Genomic DNA, 22,758 nt, shown 5'->3' on the forward strand with positions numbered 1-22,758 from the left:
GACCTAATGGCCTCAAAGCCAGACAATTTTTGTAAACAGGCAATAATCGACCTGACGTCACAATAGAAAATTGCCTTTGTATGTAAAGCTGGAAAGGTAAAAAAAAATGTCCTCGAAAAAAAAAAAAGAGGGAGAAAGAAAGACTCAACACGAGGTTGAATGTGGTACCTACAACAATGCTTTTCTTTTCGAAACCCTGGTCTTAACCCCCCCCCCCCCCCCTTTCTCAAACATCCAAGGCAAAATGCTTATTGTAAACACAATGTAATCACCCATGACTTTACAGCGGAATTTCTTATTGATATAAGGAAGCATGATTTATGTCAATATAAGGAAATAAAACCATAACAAAATAACAAAATAAAACAGATCAAAGGTGAACACTATACAAAGCCTTTAGACTGTTTGTTCCACATTCGCAGCCCCGGCTCAGTCGGCTGTATACATGTGCGGATCGCACATTCCGCTCAAACGCACAATCGGCCCAGCAAGTCGATAAATGGCCGAATGCCACAATACAATTAAAGAAACTGATTCTCGCGATACCATTCATGTCGCATGCAACTTGTATATTTAGTGATTGACTATCAAACTGTGCTAGTGGATTTTCACCTACCTCTAGTTGATCTCGTACTTATTTTTATCGACGATCTATCATTTACATTGGTCCTACCCTGTGGAATTCTAGTCTCTCCTGCGTTACGAATTCGTAATGCTGGCTTTATGAATGAATAATCTTAGGTCAGCTAAAAATGCGGGACATCTCCTTTCTGGCTGCTTCCTACCATAGCATGTAGCTACTGTTGACCTATTCATACGTAACTGTACGACAATATTGTCAATCTATTTTTGTTTTTTTGCTTTTTCACTGTCTGTAACTGATTTGTATCCGAATATGATTATATTAATGTATGTACTTGTTTTTATCATGTTCCTTGCTTTGGTGATATAAGGAAACTTGAAACTTGGATTTGCAAGTACACTCTAAGGGTGCGTTCGAACGCTCCTAGAGTGTACCGTACCGTACTGTACCGAGCCAAAAGTGGACCACTTCCCGATGTGCTCCAAAAGTGTATATACCAAAAGCGTACGAAAAGTTCGCTGTAAAGCATGTGCGTTTCATGTGCATACGTCACAATGCAAAAGCAACATCACTCTTTGTTCGGGACACGGGGGGGGGGGGGGGGGGGGGGGCGTTTCATCATGATGAATCATCAACGAGTTCGTCGGAGGTTTTCACCGACAAATTTACTATCAGCCAATCAGACGCAAGGATTTCAGTATAGCTTTTAACAGTTGTCAGTGTAAATCACTGACAAAAAGTTTCATGAAATGGTCCCCAGGTCATGTAAGTAGTTCAAGCGCCAGGTGGATGACATTCTTGCTACAAAAATGCTTGACCTTTTCTAAAAATAACTCTTGAGGTACGTTTTCTCAACAGAGCGCTCGAACGCACCCTAAGTTTCTAATTGCGCCACTGGTCCTTTGACAGAAAAGCAATCATAGATGTGCCATCAATTTTGAATCAAGCAAATCTCGGTATTTTTAGAACTTTACTCATTGCATGTCCAGTGGAGTGCAGTGAAGGATGGGGGGGGGGGGGGGACACTTGTCGCGCGCCCCTCTTTATTTTTAGTTAACGCCAAAGAAAAAACAAAGAAAAGGTTGATTTTGTTAAGGGGCCTCCCCTTTACGGAATTCCTGGATTCGACCCTGTTCTGGTACACACCCAAAGCCCCTCCAGTAAGTTTGAGCAATGATAAGCATTGTATGGCTGAGAAAATACATCTATATCTTATAGCCTCCGTGCTGTATGCGCAACGCAGTAACTGCGGGTCGCCATTTTGTCAAACTTGTAGGTGTGATAATTATAGGGAAGTAGCGAATGAAGAGAAGAAGAATTAACTTTTATTGATATAAAATTAGTCGACATCACTACTGCAACTTGTGACGAATGGGATTATCAGTATACTTGATTTTCGTGACGTAAATCACGTAAACAAAATTATATTTTATGTAATGTATAAAAGTAGCTGATTTGATATAAAAATATTGCGCAGGTGACTTAATTATACATTTAAGGTGAAAGCAAGATTTAATGCTTAAAATGTGATTTCATAGTTATTTGGATTTTTTTAGATTCAGTCATTAAATTGTAAGGATCAGTAAGACGTTTTACTTATTCAACTTGAAGGCTCGAGTGTTCATGTTTTGATGTTTTGTCTTTCTGCCTATATTATATAGATTCCTATTGCATGTAGTAGCAAAATGGACAAGAATGCATAAACATATACCGCCAAACTAACTCATTAATTCACTCAAATTGTCAGGTCATCAAAAAATTTCAATATATCCCTTAAAGATTCTATATATATATATATATATTTTTTTTTTTTCACTGGAGGGAAGAGTATAGCTTCCGATTTTGAACCGAAGATAAACTCCGGAAAAGGTCGGCTCGCGAACTGCACAAGCCATCATCATTCTCCAGTGGCGGTGGTCAGTGTAAAGTGCGAAGCGGGAACGTAGGAATGTAGAACAGATAAAACGAAGAGATTGAACTTATATCGCAAAACAAAATGTATTGAATAACTTTGTGGACGGAGAATTTTTAAAATATCAAAAGTGCCGAACAGCATAGAAATTTTCTTCAAAGAAATTATGCGGAAGGTCCCTCCATGTTGTAAGGGATTTGTCCCATCCCAGATTCTCAGCCTGCATAGCTTTTTAAAGTTGTCTCTCTTTTTTTTTTGTAGCTTAAAGGTGTGTTCTCGCAAGGACACAGTAACAAAAAGTAAGAATTATATATTTTTATTATAAGTTAGATACCTTTTCCGGAAAATAATAAAAAATTCATGAATTTGATGGCACAACTTATTCATTTGAAAGCCAGTGCCCAAAATACATATTGGAAATGTTCTTGGCCCCCTCCTCCCCCTTAAAATAAGTGCACACTCTTAGGGCCGTTATACGAGCAGTAAATATAAATCTACCCTATACACTGTACGCCAACCTCTGGATCTGGCACATTCATGCACGGCTCCCCCCCCCCCCCAAAAAAAAAAAAAAATAATAATAATAAAATAAAAAAATATGATAATATTAATAATGAAAATAATAATAATGATGATAATAATAATAATAATGATAATGATAACAATAGTAATGCATAAAATTATAATCTTTATCATTGCTCCCATCAGCGTGAAAAATATAGCGTAATAATGATAAAGAAGTAAAAAAAAAAATCCACAAATCACTGTTCAAACGTCATCCCCTGGGTCTGGCACATTGTGCAGCGCTTCGAAGTGCTCCCACCCCCTCCCCCCCTCCCCTCAAAAAGAAAATGAAGTTCTGACACATAATGTTATGCTTCGAAGTGCCCCCCCCCCCCAAAAAAAAAAAAAAAAAAAAACAAAAAAACAAAAAAAAACAACAACAACAACAACAAAAAACAAACAAACAAACAAACAAAACAAAAACAAAAACAAAAACAAACAAACAAAAAACAAAAAACAAAACAAAACAAAACAAAAAAGTGACCACTGTCGCCAACAACAACATAAAAAAGATCTGACACCTTTTGCACCACTTCAAAGTGCCCCCCTCTAAAGTTCTTGCCCCCCTACCGCCAACAACATTAACAACAACAAAAAAATCTGGAACCTTCTGCACCTCTTCGAAGTGCCCCAACCCTCTATAATTATTAAAGATATTCTTGCCCCCCCCCCCCCCCCCCCCCGGCCCCTACTAACCACCATTACCCCCAACTACAACACCACCACCACCACCACCAACAACAACAACAACAACAACAACAACAATATCTGGGTCTGGCTTGCACACTCTGACTAACTTGTCACGTCACATTACACCCCCTTGGTCTGGCACACTCTTATCACATCACACAACACCCCCTGAGCAATGATTGGACAATAATCATCTTTGTTTCTGTTTTTTTTTTTTTCACATCAATTGCTCAATGCGGTGGTTACACTTATTCAATGACGTACACTTTTACATGAATATTAATTGTTGTGCAAGTATCATAAAACAAAGCAAATCAACTCATTAGTGATTTCGAATTTTTAGTGTCATTCGAATTTTGTTGTGCAAGTATCATAAAACAAAGCGATTCAACTCAAGTTAGTGATTTCGAATTTAGTATATCAATCTTATCGATACAAAATGATGTAGATGAAGATGATATTGATGATGACAACAATGACCATGCAAAGCCGAAAACTGAATTTCCAGGAGTTAAAAGTTTCCTGTATATGAGGTTGACTATCAGGAACTCAAAGCAGGAACTTGACTGGCGCACAACACGTGGGTCGTGTGGAACAGCAGCTGCTCCGTGCAGTGCACACATTCTTTGAGACGAGGTTGCTGGTTTCGTAACACAGCGCGCGCTATTTATGTAAACAACCAAATTGAGCATGCTATTCGCTGCATGCATGCTGTACGGTATACAACGTTACGTTGCGTTGAGTGTGATCAGCTGTCAGATCGAATGACTGTTCACCTTGTAACCGCTAGAGACTGACATCCTTCGGAGAACTTTTCCTCACTCTTCGTTGTATGTTTACACCAAGAATTCCGGATGTTGGGAATCAATTCATTCTATAAGGTCTCCGATATCGAAATGGTACCACCAACAAATTCACGGTCGAAGCGATTGCTGAATCCCGCGCCGGAGGAAGCATCGCCCCCGAAAAGACGGCGGGTAAGTCGTCGGCTCAGCTGTGGCCTGTGCAGTGGCGCGAGTACCAAGCTGCTCGCACGTCGCAGTTCTACTGAGCTGAGTTGTTAGCTCGGTTTAGTTTCAGTTTATATCCACAAACATTAGCATAAATTCAGCAACTAAAAGCTCACACACATTTAAGAGCATGTGTAGACTCTATTTACAGAATTGCAAGTCTATGCAACATTCCACTAAATTTATCGCAGTTTGGATGGGGCTAAAGATTAAAATTAAAGGACAAGTTCACCTTAATAAACATAAGGTTTGAGAGAAAGTAGCAATATTAGTAGAACACATCATTGAAAGTTTGAGGAAAATCAGACAATCCGTTCAAAAGTTATGAATTTTTGAAGTTTTTGTGCGGTAACCACTGGATGAGAAGACTACTGCAGTGTACGATGTCACATGCATGCGTACAACAATATGAGGAAAATATAAAGAGAATTTCACAAAATTCCATCTTTTGAAAAAAGTACACATTCCCCTGACTCGTTACCGACAAATGTTATGGGTAATATTATTCCCCCTGCCTTTAGAAAGAGGCAAGTCAAGTGCTCTTTTATTATGCGAAAAAAGTGAAAATATGTTGAATTTTCTTATACATTTTCTTTATACTGTTGTACGCAAATGACTCACAAGCTGTAGTAGTCTCCTCATCCAGCGGTTCCAACACAAAAATTTTAAAAATGCATAACTTTTGCATCGATTGTCCAATTTTCCTCAAACTTTCACTGATGTTTTCTACTAATATTGTTGCATTCTCTCAATCCTTATGCTTATGAAGGTGAACTTGTCCTTTAACTTCTCAGTTTTGAGATTTTGTCCCCTAACCCTAAGCTAGATAAAGCTAATTATGCTAATTAATTAGATTCTACCAGATTACTCAAATTAGTGTGGGAATATCAGTGTTTGCTGCAATAGTGCCTATCGATCCTGGGTTCAGCCTATTCATAAAAAAGCAATAGTATAGTACATTGTACGTGGCTACACGTTTTCAATTTGTACTGAACATGTGTTAAAATGTGTTATGGTGTATGTGTACGTGTGTGGGTTTTTGTATTTTTGTTATTGTTTACATGGCAAAATTGTGAAATCGGCCCCACCGCAGTGCAGTGCCAGTGCAGTACGTGGGCTAGCTCATGAGCTATTGGCTGTTAAATATTAGTCGATGGACATTACCTAGCCAGTAGGAAGTCCTTCCGAGACTAAAAAGTTGAAGACCAAAGGAAAAAAAATGTGAGAAAGGGAGGACGAAAGATGCTATGCTGTGGAAATCGGCCCCGCCGCTGTATCAATCTTTTGTGGGGCTACATTCACGAGTATTTACAGGTCTGTATACTAGTACATTTACTGTGGAAGAAAGCCCTTCCGCCGTGCTAATGTACCGATGAATGCCACACAGTGGGGCTGGCTGAATTCACAAGTATAAACAGGCGAGCCGGCGTAGTATTCAATAAATGCGTGGTGGATCCTATTTCACAAGTAAAGTATGCCGTTGTTATGTTTTCAATGTTTTGTCTTCACACAGTAATAAGTCAGGGATAAAGGTCTATATCTGACATGACAGTGATATGATTATAACACTGATTCCTACCACTCATACCTGTCTACATCTCGGGGGGGGGGGGGGGGGGGGGGGGATGTAGTTTTATACCAGCAGTGATCACAGTTGACCGAACCAAGAAAATACTTAGTAGGCACCTCCATTTATGAAATACTTCTCTGTATTGAAGCAATAGGGAAAGCTAGAAGGTAAATGCCTGAGTATGCCCAGATTTAAAATTTAAAAAATAAGATTAATTTTTTTGTTCAAAATTTGTGATGTCCTTGATCAAAGACAGCAGCTCTACTACCTGTACTGTAATTGTTGAATAGTCTTCACATAAAATATTCAAGTAGCTGTCCAATGCATTGACCTTTTAGAGCTGTAGTTTAGGTAAAAAGTAAGCCATTCTTTCGTTCAGCTACTGGTAGTATTTATGGTGCTAATAAGTCGAGTGCATATAAGGTAGCTAATGATTGTATTTTGTCTAGGAATTATCAAGATCTTTTGCTGTAAGCTCAAGAGAGAGATTTTGTTTTCATTGTATCTGCCTTACCAAAAGGGAGTGAAAAAAGAACAGGGGGCCAGCAAAGTGGACGTCAAACCCCTCCCCACCGTCAATGCCAGACGCTCCACCAGGATTTCAAAACAAGTGACCACACTCCGCGCAGAGAAGGAGAACTCAAAAAAGATCGTGAAGAAAGAGGAGGTTGAAGAAGAAGAGAAGAAGGAGGAGGAGGTGCATCCAAAAGTAAGTGAATCTCTCAAAAACCATCATGGTCTGGGTAAGAACAGATACAAAATTGTGGTATGTAAAAAAGAAAAAGAAAAAAAAAGTTTAGAAAGCAAACATACAGCTGTACATGTCCTCCGACAAATAAACAAAGAAACAAATAAACATTCTACTCAACTAATATCACATCACCTTACAGTACTGTAATATTTTGACTATCAATTATGTCATTACTATCAAATGATGTTTCACTTAAAACTGTTACTTGTACTTTGAGTGCAGGTGATATCCTACTACATGCAAATCATCTTTTACCTTTTGCTGTAATTGGCCAAAATGAATTTATTTGATACCCTCAGAAAGTTCAGCTTGTATGTAAAGAAGGGCAACAAAACTGCAATATATCTTCTGCGTTGCCATTATATATTAATCATAATATTTATAGTGTAATAGAAATCAATGATAATCAAACAGATACCCCCTATTCCTGTGTTCATAGAAGCTGGCTTACAATAAGATTATTGGACATTATAATGTTTGTTTTCTCAGTATTATAACAACAATGCTTCATTTCCATGTCGCCCAGATTGAAGAGGAGGAAGACGCTGACACAAGTGGTCTTTCTGAGTACGAGCGCAGGCGTCTTGCAAACATCTCAAAGAATGCAGAGTTCTTCGCATCCTTGGATATATTTCAGGTGAGTCAGTCAGTATTAAATTTCAGTCACTTTTGCTACTGAATAATGCATAGGGCTAGTATGTAATCATGCCTGTTAGCTTTTTATTCAATCTCAGCAGAATATCTTGAAGAAGGAGAAAAAGAACTCACTGCTTGAGCACCCTGAAAGATGTCTAATGTATGGGGAAAAAAAAAAGAAAGAGAAAAGAAAAGAAACAAAGAAAAGAGGCATTTAGGGTTCCATAGATAAACTTAAAAAACAACAGAGATTCATTGACCCACTCGGATAGTGCTCAGAATGAAGTGCCAAATTGTTCTATTTGTTTTGCATTTATTCTTGTTGGTGTAAACCTCCCCCACCCCCCCCCCCCCCCCCCCCCCCCACCCCGTCATTTGTATGAAAACAGATGAACACAGTTACAGCTGCTGAAATGATAAAAAATTATGTAAGCAAAGTTTGTCTATTTTCAATAACAGCACAGCAAAATACAACCTTTGATTACACAATGACAAAAAAAAAAAATTGCAGAAGTGATCAGTATCACAATGCTTTCAACTGGAAACTTTCTCATACGTTTGTTAGCTTGATTCATTCTGTAGAATACATGTATATTGATCTTCTAGAACTCTTCTTTGAAAGACAGGTCACAGGTACTACCACAGTCACTCTTGGTCCGTCTTGTTTTTATTTTTGTTTTTTGTCTTTTTTGTGTGCTGTTGTTGTTTTTTGTGCTTGAATCACCAACGCATAGTTAAGAAAAACAAGCTTTTGTTTTCTTACAATTTTTTTATAACTCACTTGATCTCATATTTGCAGGCCAAGGAGAACCTCACTGCTCTGTCACCCGCAGCTCAAAAACAGCAGAAGCTCCCCACAAGAGGACTCAAGACGTATGTTTCATAATCAACTTGCCAGCTACAATTTTGTTGTATATATTGTTTATATTAACCAGTACCTCCCACAATTCTTTGAGAACCTTCAATACTCCCAAATTAGATTCTGTTTTTACTTTTGACAAAGAACAGCCAGGTTGGTAATCCACCAGTACATGTATCCTCCACTGGGACTGTTGAAAAAAAAGAAAAAAAAAAAGAAAAGACAATGTTGGTTGTACAGTACTCTCTGCATAATCGGGTAGGCTCGGGCAGAGCGTTTCTTACCCGATTAAGCGGAGTACCCGATTAACAGAAGAACACGTCTCATTCACAGTTGACACACACAATGTGTGTATGTATATTGCATTGAACACTGCACCAAACATCTACACTGTATGCTTGAACACGCGTGCTTGCATGGCACATTATACATACTGTACCTTACACTTGCTGAGTCACGAGCAATAATTTACACTCTTTTTACGGACTCTTTTTATGTCTTCAAAAAACTCATGTTTAATCACTTCCCAAATGATCGGTCTCCTTTGCAAATTAAGCAGAGAATGCGATTACCTGTTACACGTACATTAATTGTATTTTCATGTTTATTGCGATTAGCCATGGAAAATTTGGCATTCATGGTTTCTTAAAGTGTTTTATCTGCGATAAAATGTGGGTAGGAAATTATATTTGAAGAAGATTATTTACCCATTTATGCGGAGAGGCAACCCGATTATCAGGTAAAGTAAATGTGCATTGGAACTGATTTTGACATTACTACCCAATTAAACGGAGTACCCGTTTAAGCGATACCCTATTACGCGGAGAGTACTGTATTACCCAGAAATGTTTTTAGTTCTAGACTTTTTGGAGTCATTTGTTATGAGCTCTGACTATGTGCAAGGTAATAAGCTATTTTCTCTTGACAGTTTAAAACACTGCTTATTCCCAGTGCATCAACATCCCAAAATGGGTATGTATTCAAGGGATTATTGCTTTGAATCAATTCCTTGTGAAATGGCTCTTGTACCTTCACCACATAACAAGCTATCACTCCATCAGTGAGTTGGAAGTCCCAAAACGTTACAGTGAGGCAGGTTCAAATTTCAATTGCTTCTCTTTGTGTGTGTATTCTGTTTGGGTGTGTCTCCTTTTCTTCTTAATCTTCTTCATCTTTCTGTACAGTATGTCCCCCCAAAAATTACAATCAGGTATTTGCATTGATAACACCTGATATGATTAAACTGTCTAAATGCTACTTCAGGGTCTTAAAATATAACATCTTAGCTCTATTTTGCAGAAAACCCCATTCAATTTGATTAAGCTGTCACAAAGAAATGTGGATTATTGTAAGGCATGTCATGAGTCTGATTCTTCCAAGTTAAGTACTTCGATGCTCTTGTGTGTGAAAACAATGGACAGAATTTGGAGGGAAGAGATTCCTGTCATCCTCTACAAAATTCCTCTTTTCTCTCTGACCAATGAAGCAAATCGAATTGTTTTCTGTAAGATGTGGGCAATGAGTTATAGTTTCATACCCTGAATTTGTACTTGAATTGATTTACTATTCTCAAAGATATTGTTGCCGAGGGTCCCGTTGTATTTTTCTCTTTTTATTCTTTCTTCTGTATAGTGGGGACAGTCTTAAAACTTGTTTCTCTCTTCCACCTTTTTGTGTGTGTAGTAAGAGGGCGCCAGAGATCCTCCCTCGGAGGGCGCCCTCGCTGCGCCTGCAGAACAAGAGCCCGGAAGGATCACAGCTTCCGGAGAAATTCAAAGAGCCCCCGCTGTACTCCCTCTATCTGCCCCAGCCCTCACAGCACGTGAGTAGCAGTAAAGTGGAAAGAAAGCAATCAGGAAAACATGTGATTTAATGTACACATGCTCAAACCAAGTGCTCCTTCAAAACTGTTCCCATGCTGACATGTACGTCTGTGGAATATTATACACTTCATTTTCTGAGAGATTTTATCTTATTTCAAGCGACGGTTTTCAAATGAAAAGGTTTATTTGAGAAGTCTCTTTGTTTTTCTGAAGGTTTGTGTTATTTGTGAAGTTACGATGAAACATATCCTACATTTTTTATTTTCTCTGTCTTTTTTTTTTAAAGCAGTTTTATTTACAAATATCTCAAATTGACAAAGATGGAGATAACTCGTTTTGCAGTCAAGACCTTGACAGTGGTGTCCTTTCTAATATCAACCTCCTTGTCACTCATGTAGGAAAGGAAACCATCTGGTCCCATCAAAATGGAAGCAACCAACGTGAAGAAGGAAGACAGGAATGATGAGGGAGTTGACTTTGTCAAGGGACTCGCACGCCTCGCCAAAGGCTCAAAGGCGGCTCTGAAAGTGGATGGAGATGACTTGGAAAGGTGAACATGTCTTTCCTTCTGCAAAGCTTACAATAACCTATTGAAGACCTATACCAAGTATACTCAGTAGGTGTCTATGGGAATTGTGTGTTTCAGCAAAATCAGCTCGTCTTCAATTGGTTAAATCTGTTTGTGATGTTAAAAAAGGTGATGAGTTGTATTAAGCCATAGAGCGATCTTTCCAGTGTGCATGACCTATCGTAAGAAACCCCATCCAACTTTTCTATTTAATTCATCAAATACCAGGAAAATGATTATTGTGCTACATAGATTATTTTGCTGTCTTTGAATCAGCTCCTCTAAATCTTACTCTAGATATATCTAAAGAATAAGGAAGAAAGATTTAATGGGACTAATCAGCTGCATTAACGCTTTAAAGAATAAGAAAAAAATTACTAACATTTACCAATGTGAGAGAGAAATAGACATTGTATCATTCTTTAAGAAGTTGCCTGGTGAAGCGGTCAGTGGAAAAATTTTAAAAAGGATTTTTGAAAATTCTTCTATTGAAACAAAACCCTTGCACATGACCAGCAAAGGGTTCAAATGGATGACTGGTTTTGTTCTTTTCTTTTCTTCTGCCTTATGAAACTAGTATACAAATGATGCACAGGATAGAGTGCGTTAGTGGAGGCGTAGTGCACTAGAGGGTATTTACAATTGTGAAACATGCATGTTACACTACATTGTAAGTACCCGAGAGTGAGCTGCATCTCCACTAACGCCACAAAATAATCCTGTGCATCATTTGTTTTATAAAATGGGTCGAAAACTAACAGCATTTTTCACATACCTTTGTGGGTCAATACCAGTCAGCTACATGTAGCACTCGCTCGAGAGAGTCGAGTCAAGCATGTTGCACTCGGAAATCCCGCACATGTACCATGTAAGTACTGTACGTATAAGAGTACTGTATACGTACGCCACATAATATGTTATGCACACAAGAAAGGCCGGCCGGCCAGCAGCCCGAACTAGAAGTTGTTTACAGGATTGACAGCGCGTATAGTAGCACGCGACGCACTTGTAACAACTGATTGAGTGCGCACTGGTACTGCAGTGCAATGGTACTAAAGTAATCAAAGCCCACGTGACTCATTTCAGCGCTTCCTATTGGCTACGTTCTTGAACCCATTTTATAAGAATAATTAGTAGTTAAGAGTTACAATGAATAAATAAAGCACCAAACCATGGACATGTGGCTTTTAGGACTCTTGAGTTAATCTCCTGACCTAAGTACAAATGGAAACCTTCTTTTTTAACATTTCTCCACATAGGTTTGCCAAACGACTCCAGAAGATGACGATGAAAGAAACATACCTTGCCAAAGTGGTTCCGGAGCGCATCTTCTCTGTTGCCGTGCACCCGACGTGTGAGAAAACCATCGTTTGCGCAGGGGACAAGTGGGGGAAAATTGGTGTTTGGGATGTGGTGAGTAAATACACAATTTTGGCAAAATTTAACTTGTTACTCCAACAGAAATGTTGACCATTATTGTAAACTTCTTTAACTTGCAGTTGCGATACCAGCCAAGCAGAAACTACCTATCAGCTTTGAATATGACCAAACCGTTGCCATAGTAACCAAGGTCCATGTATTGCCACTATGCCATTAAAATAAGTATGTGGGTTTTGTGATTCACTGTGGGTTATTGTCATAGAAAATATATGTTACTGGATAGGCTTCTGTCCAAATTGTTTGAAAAAAACAAACAAACAAACAGCAAAGTAACAAGCAAAGGAATTGGAAAAGCATATTTCACCAGTTATTTTATCAGCTGTTTGTTCACTACGTATGTAGCAAAGATTTTGTTATGTACTTCGCAGCAAAATCCAGATCCCGATCCAGTACAAACTCATTTTGTTTGTTCACAAGGCTATATACAATATGTCATCGGACTATATGTCTGAACTGGTCACTCCATACGTCCCTACAAGAACTCTCCGATCTTTCTCTCAGCACTTGCTTCAAGTTAGCAGAAGAAGGACAAAGAGATATGGTGAAAGGATTTTTACTTATTAAATGCAGGTCCAGTCCTATGGAACTCCCTTCCTCAGCTACTCCGATTTTAAGAAAACTCTGAACTGTTTAAAAAACAGTTGAAAACTCACTTATATCTTTAGCTTACAATGTTCAGTAACTTTTTTTAGTAGTAAATTAGAATTATACCGTTATGATATGTGGTTTTCCACTTTTCAGTTGTTACTTTGTTTGCTCATTTATATATGTAAAGCACTTTTAGAACCTATTTTGTGTTGAATCGCGCTATATACCGTAAGAATATTATATATCATAAAAAAGTGATAATTTTTATTTCTTTGTTTCTGCTGATATGTTAGAACTCCACTCAGGGGCAGGATGGTGTGTTCCTATTCGAGCCCCACGCCAGACCTGTCAACACCTTGCGGTTTGATCCAAACAATGCTAACAAGCTGTACTCTGTGTCTTACGATGGGACTGTGAGGTGTGGTGATCTAGAGAAGATGGTGTTTGAAGAGGTGAGCTCAAAACACCAGTGGATTTTCTCTTTCTTTGTATTAAAAAAGGGAACACATATTTGCATTTCACATGTAGAAGAGGCTTTGTATGACATCACTTCCTCGAGTGTACCAGCGCTGTAGATACATCATAATTCTTTCATGAGGGAGAGTGAAATCTTTTGGTGCATCAAGACTTTGAAATAATTTTGCAGAAGGTCTGTTAAGTTGACATAGAGAACCATAGTGATAAGAGGTTATTCTCCCATTTCCACAAGTGCAACCTCACCCGCCAGCTCACTGCTGCCCTATAACTGTAATACTGTTTGCCTTCCTTACATGTCATTTTCCTCTTCTACTTTCCATTTTCTAGGATTTTCATTTGCCCCCAAAACAGTTTTTTCAAGGACCACATGTGCATATTGTTATCATAAACCTTTCTTTCTCATGAGTATTCCCTTTTCAAAAAGCAAAATTATTGATAGTTGTAAACTCGGATACAACTTTCATTTCATAATCGGTCTTGCAGTATAAGTGATATCAAGCCAAATTTAAAATGATTGATTCAGAGACTCCAACCCAAAGCACCTTCTGATCTGGAAATTCTCCCGCCTGAAACCCCTAGCAAACAGGAGACTGCAAGTTGATGTGTGCGAAGCGCGAAGTTCCTAGGGTTCAAGATGCTCTCTGGTGCTATCTAAGGCTTATTTCTTTCAACATACAATAGTAATAAGTAAGAAATCCTTTCCAACGGGAGACACAGAGCCAAGGTGGGAGAAATTAAATCTCAAGCGGGAGAACGGGAGATTTTGCAAAAATGGGTTTTCGGCGGGAGATCTCCCGTCGAAAACGGGAGAGTTGGAGTCTCTGTTGATTGACACAAGCATGATTTGTTGCTTGCTTTGTATAATTCTGTCATAGGTGTATGCCACTGAGGATGAGGATACCTGGACGTCGTACTTTGACTTCTTGTCCAGCGATGCCAGATCTCTCCTGGTAACACAGAATGAAGGAACGGGCCACGTGGCGGTCATTGACCCTCGATCACGGTATGCTAGCAGAGCGTATCCAGGCAATTAACCCCCTAATACAATTACATGTACCTCCCCCCCCCCCCCCCCCCCCCCCCCCAGCTAAATACTGGTTACTGATAAGGTTAGAGTAAAGATTAGGGTTAGGTTTATGGTTACAGTTTGGTCAGGGTGAGGATTAGGTTCAGGATTAGGATTAGGGTTAGGGTGAGGGAAAGGGTTCATGGTAATTGCCCAGGGGGTAATTGCCCTAGACCCAGAAATGCCTACTAATACTTTTGTATGTAGTATACTGTGCTTCTGTTAAAAATAAGTCCTCAGGAGTGGCAGTTATCTCTCCTTGTATTGAAAGTTCATTGGAGCCAAACAGTAAAATAATTTGAATAGTTTGTTCGCAAAAACCGATAAAGTCCATATTTGCCAAATGGAGATATTTGCGATTAAAGGTCAAGAAAAATGAAGAGAATAATAAGAATTTTTTTGCTTCTTTTGACCATAACTTCAAAAATGTACCTTTATATGTAGTGACCAATATATCATTTAAAAGGTATTTTGTACTTAATGACATAGACTGTACTTCAAAATCTTAAAAAATGGACTTAACAGTTTTTACGAACAAACTCTTCATTTATTTAGACATAAAGATTACTGCTTTGGGACCTTAATATCTACTTTGTTGTAAGAATAATTTCATTAAAGCCATGTTCATTGTAATGTGGTACACTATATTTAGTGTAACTGTTCTTGCCTAACATACTGCTGGTTTTATGAAAAAGACTTTGAATACTACCTAGTACATTACTACCTACATTTGTACATCTATTACAAGAAAGGTAAACAGTACTGTTTTCCACTAAAATTACAGCTTTTCAGCTCTCAAAATACTGCAATGCTGTCGACAAGGGTGACATCCCTTTTCTTAAAATTTGAATATCTACACGTATTCCATCATGCAATGATTACAGAAACTTCCCTGATTTGGGAATTAGAGTTTGTGACCTGTTAAGGCACTTGTAACACTTCAATTGGTTGGAATGGAAAAACAAGACAAAACAGAGCAAAACAGAAAGGTTTGTCTGTAGGATACTGGTAGAAACACTGCTGATTCGCAATTTCACTCTTTCAACCTCTATATTTAGACTGCAATACACACAAGAGGTTACTTCTGTAGGAAAGCACTGAAACCGCAAATTGAGCTACATCACCCAAAACTGTTTAGTCCTTCCTGAAAATTTACCTGAGCAACTACTTAGAGTTCTATAATGCAAGACTGCATACTCACTGTTCTCCTTCAAGAATTAAACATGCCATGTGTATTATGATTTATCTCTTTGCAGTGGGACCAAAGCTGAAAGTGTGTACATGGTTCACCCCAGGAATGCCAAAACAGTGTCTGTTCACCCAACCATGCCAAGCTACTTTGTGACAGCATCAACTGATGCGTAAGTATAGTTATTTGTCGTTCTCTCATGTGCTTAAATGTATTTCATTTCATTGTTATTGGACTGGAAACAATTACAGTTCAGCATACTGTTTAAGTGAGAATTTTTGTAGTGTAGAAATTGTTGTGCATTTTGCAACAACCTTGTTGTGTGAGAATTAAAACATGCACATTTGTTTTTATTTTGTTTTGTTTTTTGCTTGTTTACTTACCCTTTCATGTTTTCCGTCTGTAAAATGAAAAGCAAGTGAAATTCATTTTACCCGGCTGAGTACGAACAATCACTTTCCTGAAAATTTCTGCTTTTGCAGTATGTACCTGTTTTCTGTCAGTCATCTGGAACTTGTATGAAGTGAGCTCTTGAAATGCTTGCTCTATATGAAAAGAACAGTGATTTTGAAATCATGAGAAAGTATTAGTAAGAACTTGCATGTTCTGTCACAACCTTCAGACAGATGACATAATACAACGTACTTGCATAGTGCTAGCCTTTACTGCATTTAAGAGCAATAAGGGAGTAAGTAGTGCGTGTAGTTCTAAACAGAAAGGGAGTCTTTGAAGAAATGTTGATAAATTCTAATTTGGATCAAGGCCAGTGCAACCAAATGAATGCACAAATAGTTACTCATTCTTGTAGTCACTGTCTAAAAGGTTAGGAGAATCTTGTTGGAGTGTTTTTCTTTGTCCTGGATCAACCATATTAACATTTTGGAGTCAAGTGTGATTTGTGTTGTTCTGATGTCAATCTTAGCTTGAGCAGAAAAAGTTCTGGAAAAATATTGTGGGTTTGAATTAAAAGGAAGCATGAACCTTTACTTGAATAGAATGTAAAACTTGCAGGAAAAGAAGTTTAGCCATTGTTGCATATATTCAAGAATAGAATATTGCACTCACTTTTCCTTTGGCAGGACTGCGGCATTGTGGGATATCCGCAACCTGAAGGAGAAGGGACTTAACAAGCCTGTGGCGACAATGCCGCACAGCAAGTCCGTCAGTTCGGCATTCTTCTCACCCATCACTGGCAGCAAAATCCTCACAACATCTTTTGATGACAAAATAAGGTATGGTGTCTGGATATATTTTGTTTAAATAGCTGGACAGATTTATTAGATTCTGTTATTGATGTGGTACTTGTTGATTGCTGATATGGATTAGCATCAGTCATTACTGGTGGACTATTAGGAATTGGCTGATTTAGCAAATAGTTTATGTCACTTTTGGTTGTAGTACTGTAGTATGAAGGACAAAACGTTTGACTTATTAGAGGTCCAGAATTTAGATCATGTTGAAGTGTTTGTAACATCTTTTGATGAGATGTTGTACTCGTGATGTTCCTTTCAACTCAGATGTAAACTAGGTACCTGGCGATGCTAGGCTAATAATAATGACATTGTTCTGTGGAAGAGTAGTGCAAACCACTGAAGAGGCTACTCTGGGTAAATTAGATATTCATCATATCATATTACATTTTTTTTTTCTACTAAGTTTCTTTTAAGTTTTCTTGAAGTTAAATAATGAGAAACCTCAGACTCTTGCATTTATACTTGAAGGCTCTTTTGGAATTTGTGTCACTGTAAGCGGGATTGATGTCTTAAGACCACTAGATAATGTAAAGAGTATATTACACAATGAAACAAAAACCAGACTTCATCCTTATCTGTCAAGAGCCTATTTCAATTTCGACATCTAGACCCTACTTTATTTGACTATACTTTCTGGGCAAGTGTAAACTAAAGCTTGTGAGAGATCAGATGAGGTTCGATATACATTGTAATATTGTATGCATTTGTGCATGCCTTTTGGCAGTATATGTAAATTACTCCGGTAGCATTTCACATCGCCTGACATCACAGTACTGTTGGTGTTTACCGTTTGGCATGTGACCTCAATGCACACTTGCTATTGGCTACATTCATAATAGGGTCCTTTTTTTTTCATCTTGATAATTAACCCCTGTGCTTCTCTGTGAATTAATTTTCTTCTCAGCATCTTTGAGACAGAGAGTGCCAAGGAGGGGAAGTTGACAGGTGCCAAGAGGGTGCTGTGGCAGAGGTGAGAAAAATGATCTCTTTGCCTTATTTTAGCATGGAGTCCTTGCAATGCTGGCAGACTCATGAAGCATTTTCACATCAGCTCAATTTTTCCAAATAGCACACTATCTTCAGAATCTAAAGCTTGGATTTTCGTAACCCGATGATGAAAATAGAACACTATTTTGATAATGTGAATTCAAATTTGCGCACTAATTTAAAACCTAAGCTCCTGAAAATTTCTCGACCCCAAACTCAGAAGTTTCTGAAATAGCAGGATAATTTGCAAAGTAGTGTGCTGTTTGATAGTGTGAATACACCTCAAGGAATTATTATGATGCATCCCATCATGTCTAGTGTGTATGACCTGATTGATCGAGGCAACCTGCACTCCTTGATCTACCAATGCTGTTCACACATACTCAGCTATCCAATTAGCTCTCACTGGGCTGATGTGAATAGTTCATTTACGATCCTGAGAGCAATCTTGAGCTTGGATTTTCATCGAGCTGATGTGAAAAATAGGCTATTGTAATTGATTGTAATGGAAGTTAAGTCATTTGTAGTCCTTGTAATGGAATCATTGTAATGGTAGGTGATCACTGCAATGGAGTCATCGCAATGGAAGTTAACCAGTCCCTACCACAGTTCCTGGAGAACCTTCAATGCCCCCAAACGTGATTCTTTTTGCTCGTTGTCAGAGAATGGACAGTTTGGTAATCTGCCTGTGTTGTATTTATCCCCTTTCCATGGTCAACTAAATGTACCATTGAACAATGCAAAACATTGAGCTGGAATGACGCATGAATAGAGAGTGTGCTGCAGGCTCATTGATTCTTTTGTTATCAAAACAGTTAGCTGAGCCTTGATTGCTGTGTACATCTTTATACAAATTTTACATCAAATCATGCACACTTCCACTACTATATTGAAAAAGGTCAGTTAGACAGAAGCATGATATGCATGTTTGATAAAGAAAAGAACTGATGTTAATACAGAAACTCTAATCATTTAATCAGAATCATTTTTCTGGTCAGCGTAACACTAATAATCATGAATTCAAGCCATGAAGACAGACAGTTTTGTCTATATTTTGGAAACTTGTTATGCCAGGTTCCTGGATGAGCTGACACTAGAGGCCATAATTAACCCGTTGGGGACAAGTCCCGAGTATACTTAGGCAGGTGTCTATGGGAAATGGCGTGTTGTAGCAAAATCACTGCGTCCTCAATGAGTTAAGGAATGGGTTCAGTCATCATGATGGATTCATTGCAAGGGAAGTGTAAAGGACAAGTTCATCTTCATATACATGTGGATTGAGAGAATGCAGCAATATCAGTAGAACGCATTGGGGAATGTTTGAGGAATAACAGATAATCCTTACAAACGTTTTGAATATTTGAAGTTTCAGTGCCACCATTGCTGGTTGAGAAGACTACAATAGCTTGTGATGTCACATGCATAATGAAAATATAAAGAAAATTCACCATGTTTTCACTCTTCTCTTTCTTGCTGTGTGTGAGATTTTCCATGCCCATTGAGCACTCAGACTAAGTGGTGAAGGGCATTGTAAATGTCCCTAATATTGTTGTTATTATTATCATTATTATTATTATTATTGTTATTATTATTATTATTGTTATTATTATTATTATTATTACTGTAAAACATGATATATTCGTGGCATAAATTTTTCGCGAATTGGAGCCGACGGCCTTTTTTGCGGCATGAAATTTTCGCGAACTGCCACTGGCATTCAATGCATATAGTGTAGAAAAGAACTTTTGCGTGCATTTTAATTTCGCGAATCTTGGCGCTCGCGAAATTCGCGAAATTAAAATGCACACGAAAATTCCTCGCTTAACAGTATTATTATTATTATTATTATTATTATTATTATTCATGAAGGAGCACTTGAGTTGCCTCTTTCAGAAGGCAAGGGGAATGATAATACCCCTAGCACACATCAGTAACAAGTCAAGGGAATGAGTGCTTTTTCCAAAGAATGAAATTTTCTGAAAAATCATTGAAACACTTGTATGGATTTGTTAGGTGTATAAGAATGAATGCTGTTTGTACACCTTCTCGAATGTTAATACATTGTAGTAGACCGATTGTGATATCTTGGTATGATTATCATCCTCTCACCGTAGCCATAACAACCACACCGGCAGATGGCTGAGTCCCTTCAAGGCGATGTGGCATCCAAGGCGTGAGGACATGTACGTCGTGGGAAGCATGTGTCAACCAAGGCGGGTGAGTGACTTGGGCTGAATACATCCTACCTTTGTAACAACATGAAAACAAGTTCACTCACTACTCCAGAATGAGGAGACACTAAACTTGCTCACCTTAATCAGAGATATGCAAAGTGTTTTTTTTTTTCCTATTACTTAGTATTAATTTGGTAATGGGAAATTTGACACGTCAATTTCTTATTACTCTCAGCAGTTAAAGGGATGGTACAGTATTGGTGGAGATGAGAATTGGGCTTTTAACTTTTTGTGAGATACCAAGAAAACACTTATGATATAGTACAGAGCATACCATTTTAAAAGGAATTCAAAGTTTATTTGATGAAAATCGGGTTTGGAATGACTGAAACATCCAAAAACAAAGTAAAACTAAGTGATTGCAATAAAGTGTGGGTCCCACACTTTATTAGAATTGCTCTTTTTCGGAGATCTCGGCCATTTCAAAACCAATTTTCATCAAATAAACGTTGAATTCCTCATAGAATTACATGCTCTTTCATATTTCATAAGAGGTTTCTCATTATTTCACCAAAAAATGTTAGAAACCTGGAATTAGGTCTCAACCAAAACTGTACGATCCCTTTAAGTTGTATTCCACATTTACCCATGTGTTTCATGTGCACCTGGTAATTATGACATGATGACATCACATACCCTTTTTACCTCACCTCAGCCTGAGGCTTAAGTCGGCTATTGCTTTCATTCAGAGGCACTCAAAGTGCCCCACCCCCAGACCCAAGTTTGCTACATTCTACCTCGGGTAATACCTGTGTAGCCCTGCATGAGTACATCAAATATGAACTTGCAATACACCAGTTAACACTAACCCCTTGGTTCTCCTGGTTCCTTATAAGATTTCAATCTCTTGCCATTCTTTCTTCTTTTTTTTTTTGAATGGAGAGAAAGTAAAAAATGTATATTAGATAGATATGTATTTATAAATAGCGATCTCTTTTCTTCTATCCTCCCATCCAGATTGAGGTCTTCACTACCAAGGGAAAGCTCCTCCACAACTTCTCCCACGAGTTCCTTGCGTCCGTTTGCTCTCTCAACGCCTTCCACCCGACGAGGGACATGATCGTCGGCGGCAACTCCAGTGGGAAACTCCACGTCCTCATGTGATGGGGGAAAGAAATGATGCAGAAAGAGCAAAAACCCAACAGCTATGAGAGTGTGGTCTAAAGCTGCCATGTTTATCCCACCTGCTAATGTCTCATCAGTGACATACATGTATTCTCGTGTAAAGTGCCCTACCAATGTTTGTCAAAAGTGCCAAATGGTCTCTGATTGTTCTGGAGTCCTCCTGAAACACCATATTTGTCCAAGTCCTGATAAAGGAATTTGAAAGCTTTCTTCAATTCGGAACTTGTTTTGCCTGCTGACATGAAAGCAATACACACGTGCCTATCTCCACAACAGCTTTCTGGAGTCTATCCAGTTTTGATGAATGAATAATGGTAGACCTGTTACATACCTGCTAGTTTAATGCCCGTGTCTGCTGAGAATGCCAGAGGCATCATATTTATTAGATGTATTTTATGCTGTGCTTGCAGTATGGTCAATGGAGAGCATTATCCCTAGAAACATGTGTAGTAATACCCACATTCCACAGAGATATTCTCTCATCGGTCACTCAACGGAAGTAATCTTTGTTGTTTCCGGCTACCCACCAAAGTGTATCAGATGGCAGTCTGATGAATCTGACTTGTATTGGTCGACCGCTCAAGTCAGTGTCAGACGTGCTGGGCGGTGATCCGATGAGGCAAGATCGTCCGATGAGGATCACGCGCAACATGTCTGACACTTGTCCAATACTCGATCAACCATGTCAGATTCATCACGCTGCAATCCGATACACGTGGTGGGTGGCTGGAAGTAAAGAAACTTTGCTTCTGATGTGTGACCGATGAGAAGAAATCTTTGTGGAATGGAGAGATAAGACAATCACAGCATGATGCTGAGGGCATAAAAATGCAAAGAACTATTAAACAAATGTGATCATTTTTTTTCTTTTTTTGGTTCACCTTTGCACCTTCACAGCCTTCTTGAAAACTTGACGGGAGACAAAATTAAACATGAGAGTATGTATGTGTGTGTGTGTGTGTGTGTGTTTGTATTCATTTTACAAAGCATCTTTATGACTTTCCTAAGAACACATTGAAGTATTTAAGTACAATTGTGCATTTGTTTCTGTGCGTTATTGACAAGGAATGTGATTTTCCATGATATAACTTGCCTATTTTTTAATTTTTTTTTTGGTCATATAATGCTGTTGTTATGTTCTTGTCCCTTTAATACCAGATGTGTACATTCCAATGTGTTTACCATTACACAAAACAAAGTAGCCTTTGTGAATAGAATATCAAATTTATTCCCCTTCTTTCTTCTTGCTGGAAATATCATTCTATTCAATTCAGACCGAGAGAGAATGTTGTAATTGTCTCACACATTTCAGATTATGCTTTTAGGTGAGTTTGTGTGTGTACACCCAACTGTAAGGAATTCCTTGGGAACAGCAATTTTCTTTCGTTACATTCAAATATTGTCATAAAGGAAATTATTTTTTTTCATCACAT

At 38.3% G+C, this 22,758-nt stretch overlaps 1 protein-coding gene across 1 annotated transcript; it reads left to right on the plus strand.

Annotated features, from left to right (window-relative positions):
• The first annotated feature begins 4,518 nt into the window (after positions 1–4,518).
• LOC139733254 (WD repeat-containing protein 76-like) lies at positions 4,519–21,304 on the plus strand. The gene is made up of 14 exons (XM_071644094.1): positions 4,519–4,726; positions 6,850–7,038; positions 7,607–7,717; positions 8,516–8,589; positions 10,259–10,397; positions 10,797–10,948; positions 12,226–12,379; positions 13,288–13,446; positions 14,347–14,474; positions 15,794–15,898; positions 16,806–16,958; positions 17,884–17,949; positions 20,081–20,183; positions 21,158–21,304. The coding sequence occupies exons 1-14, from the start codon at positions 4,604–4,606 to the stop codon at positions 21,302–21,304; spliced, it is 1,803 nt and encodes a 600-aa protein (XP_071500195.1). The 5' UTR covers positions 4,519–4,603.
• The last annotated feature ends 1,454 nt before the right edge of the window (positions 21,305–22,758 follow it).

This window comes from Diadema antillarum, unplaced genomic scaffold, assembly GCF_040938485.1.
Source record: "Diadema antillarum isolate AM-2024a unplaced genomic scaffold, OU_Dant_1.0 seq00000466_RagTag, whole genome shotgun sequence".
Lineage (NCBI taxonomy): Eukaryota > Metazoa > Echinodermata > Echinoidea > Diadematoida > Diadematidae > Diadema > Diadema antillarum.

Coding starts and splice junctions, on each gene's coding strand:
- LOC139733254 (XM_071644094.1), top strand. CDS start 4,604: ATGTTGGGAATCAATTCATTCTATAAGGTCTCCGATATCGAAATGGTA. Junction 4,727..6,849: donor CGCCCCCGAAAAGACGGCGG/GTAAGTCGTCGG, acceptor CCTTACCAAAAG/GGAGTGAAAAAAGAACAGGG. Junction 12,380..13,287: donor AAATTGGTGTTTGGGATGTG/GTGAGTAAATAC, acceptor CTGATATGTTAG/AACTCCACTCAGGGGCAGGA.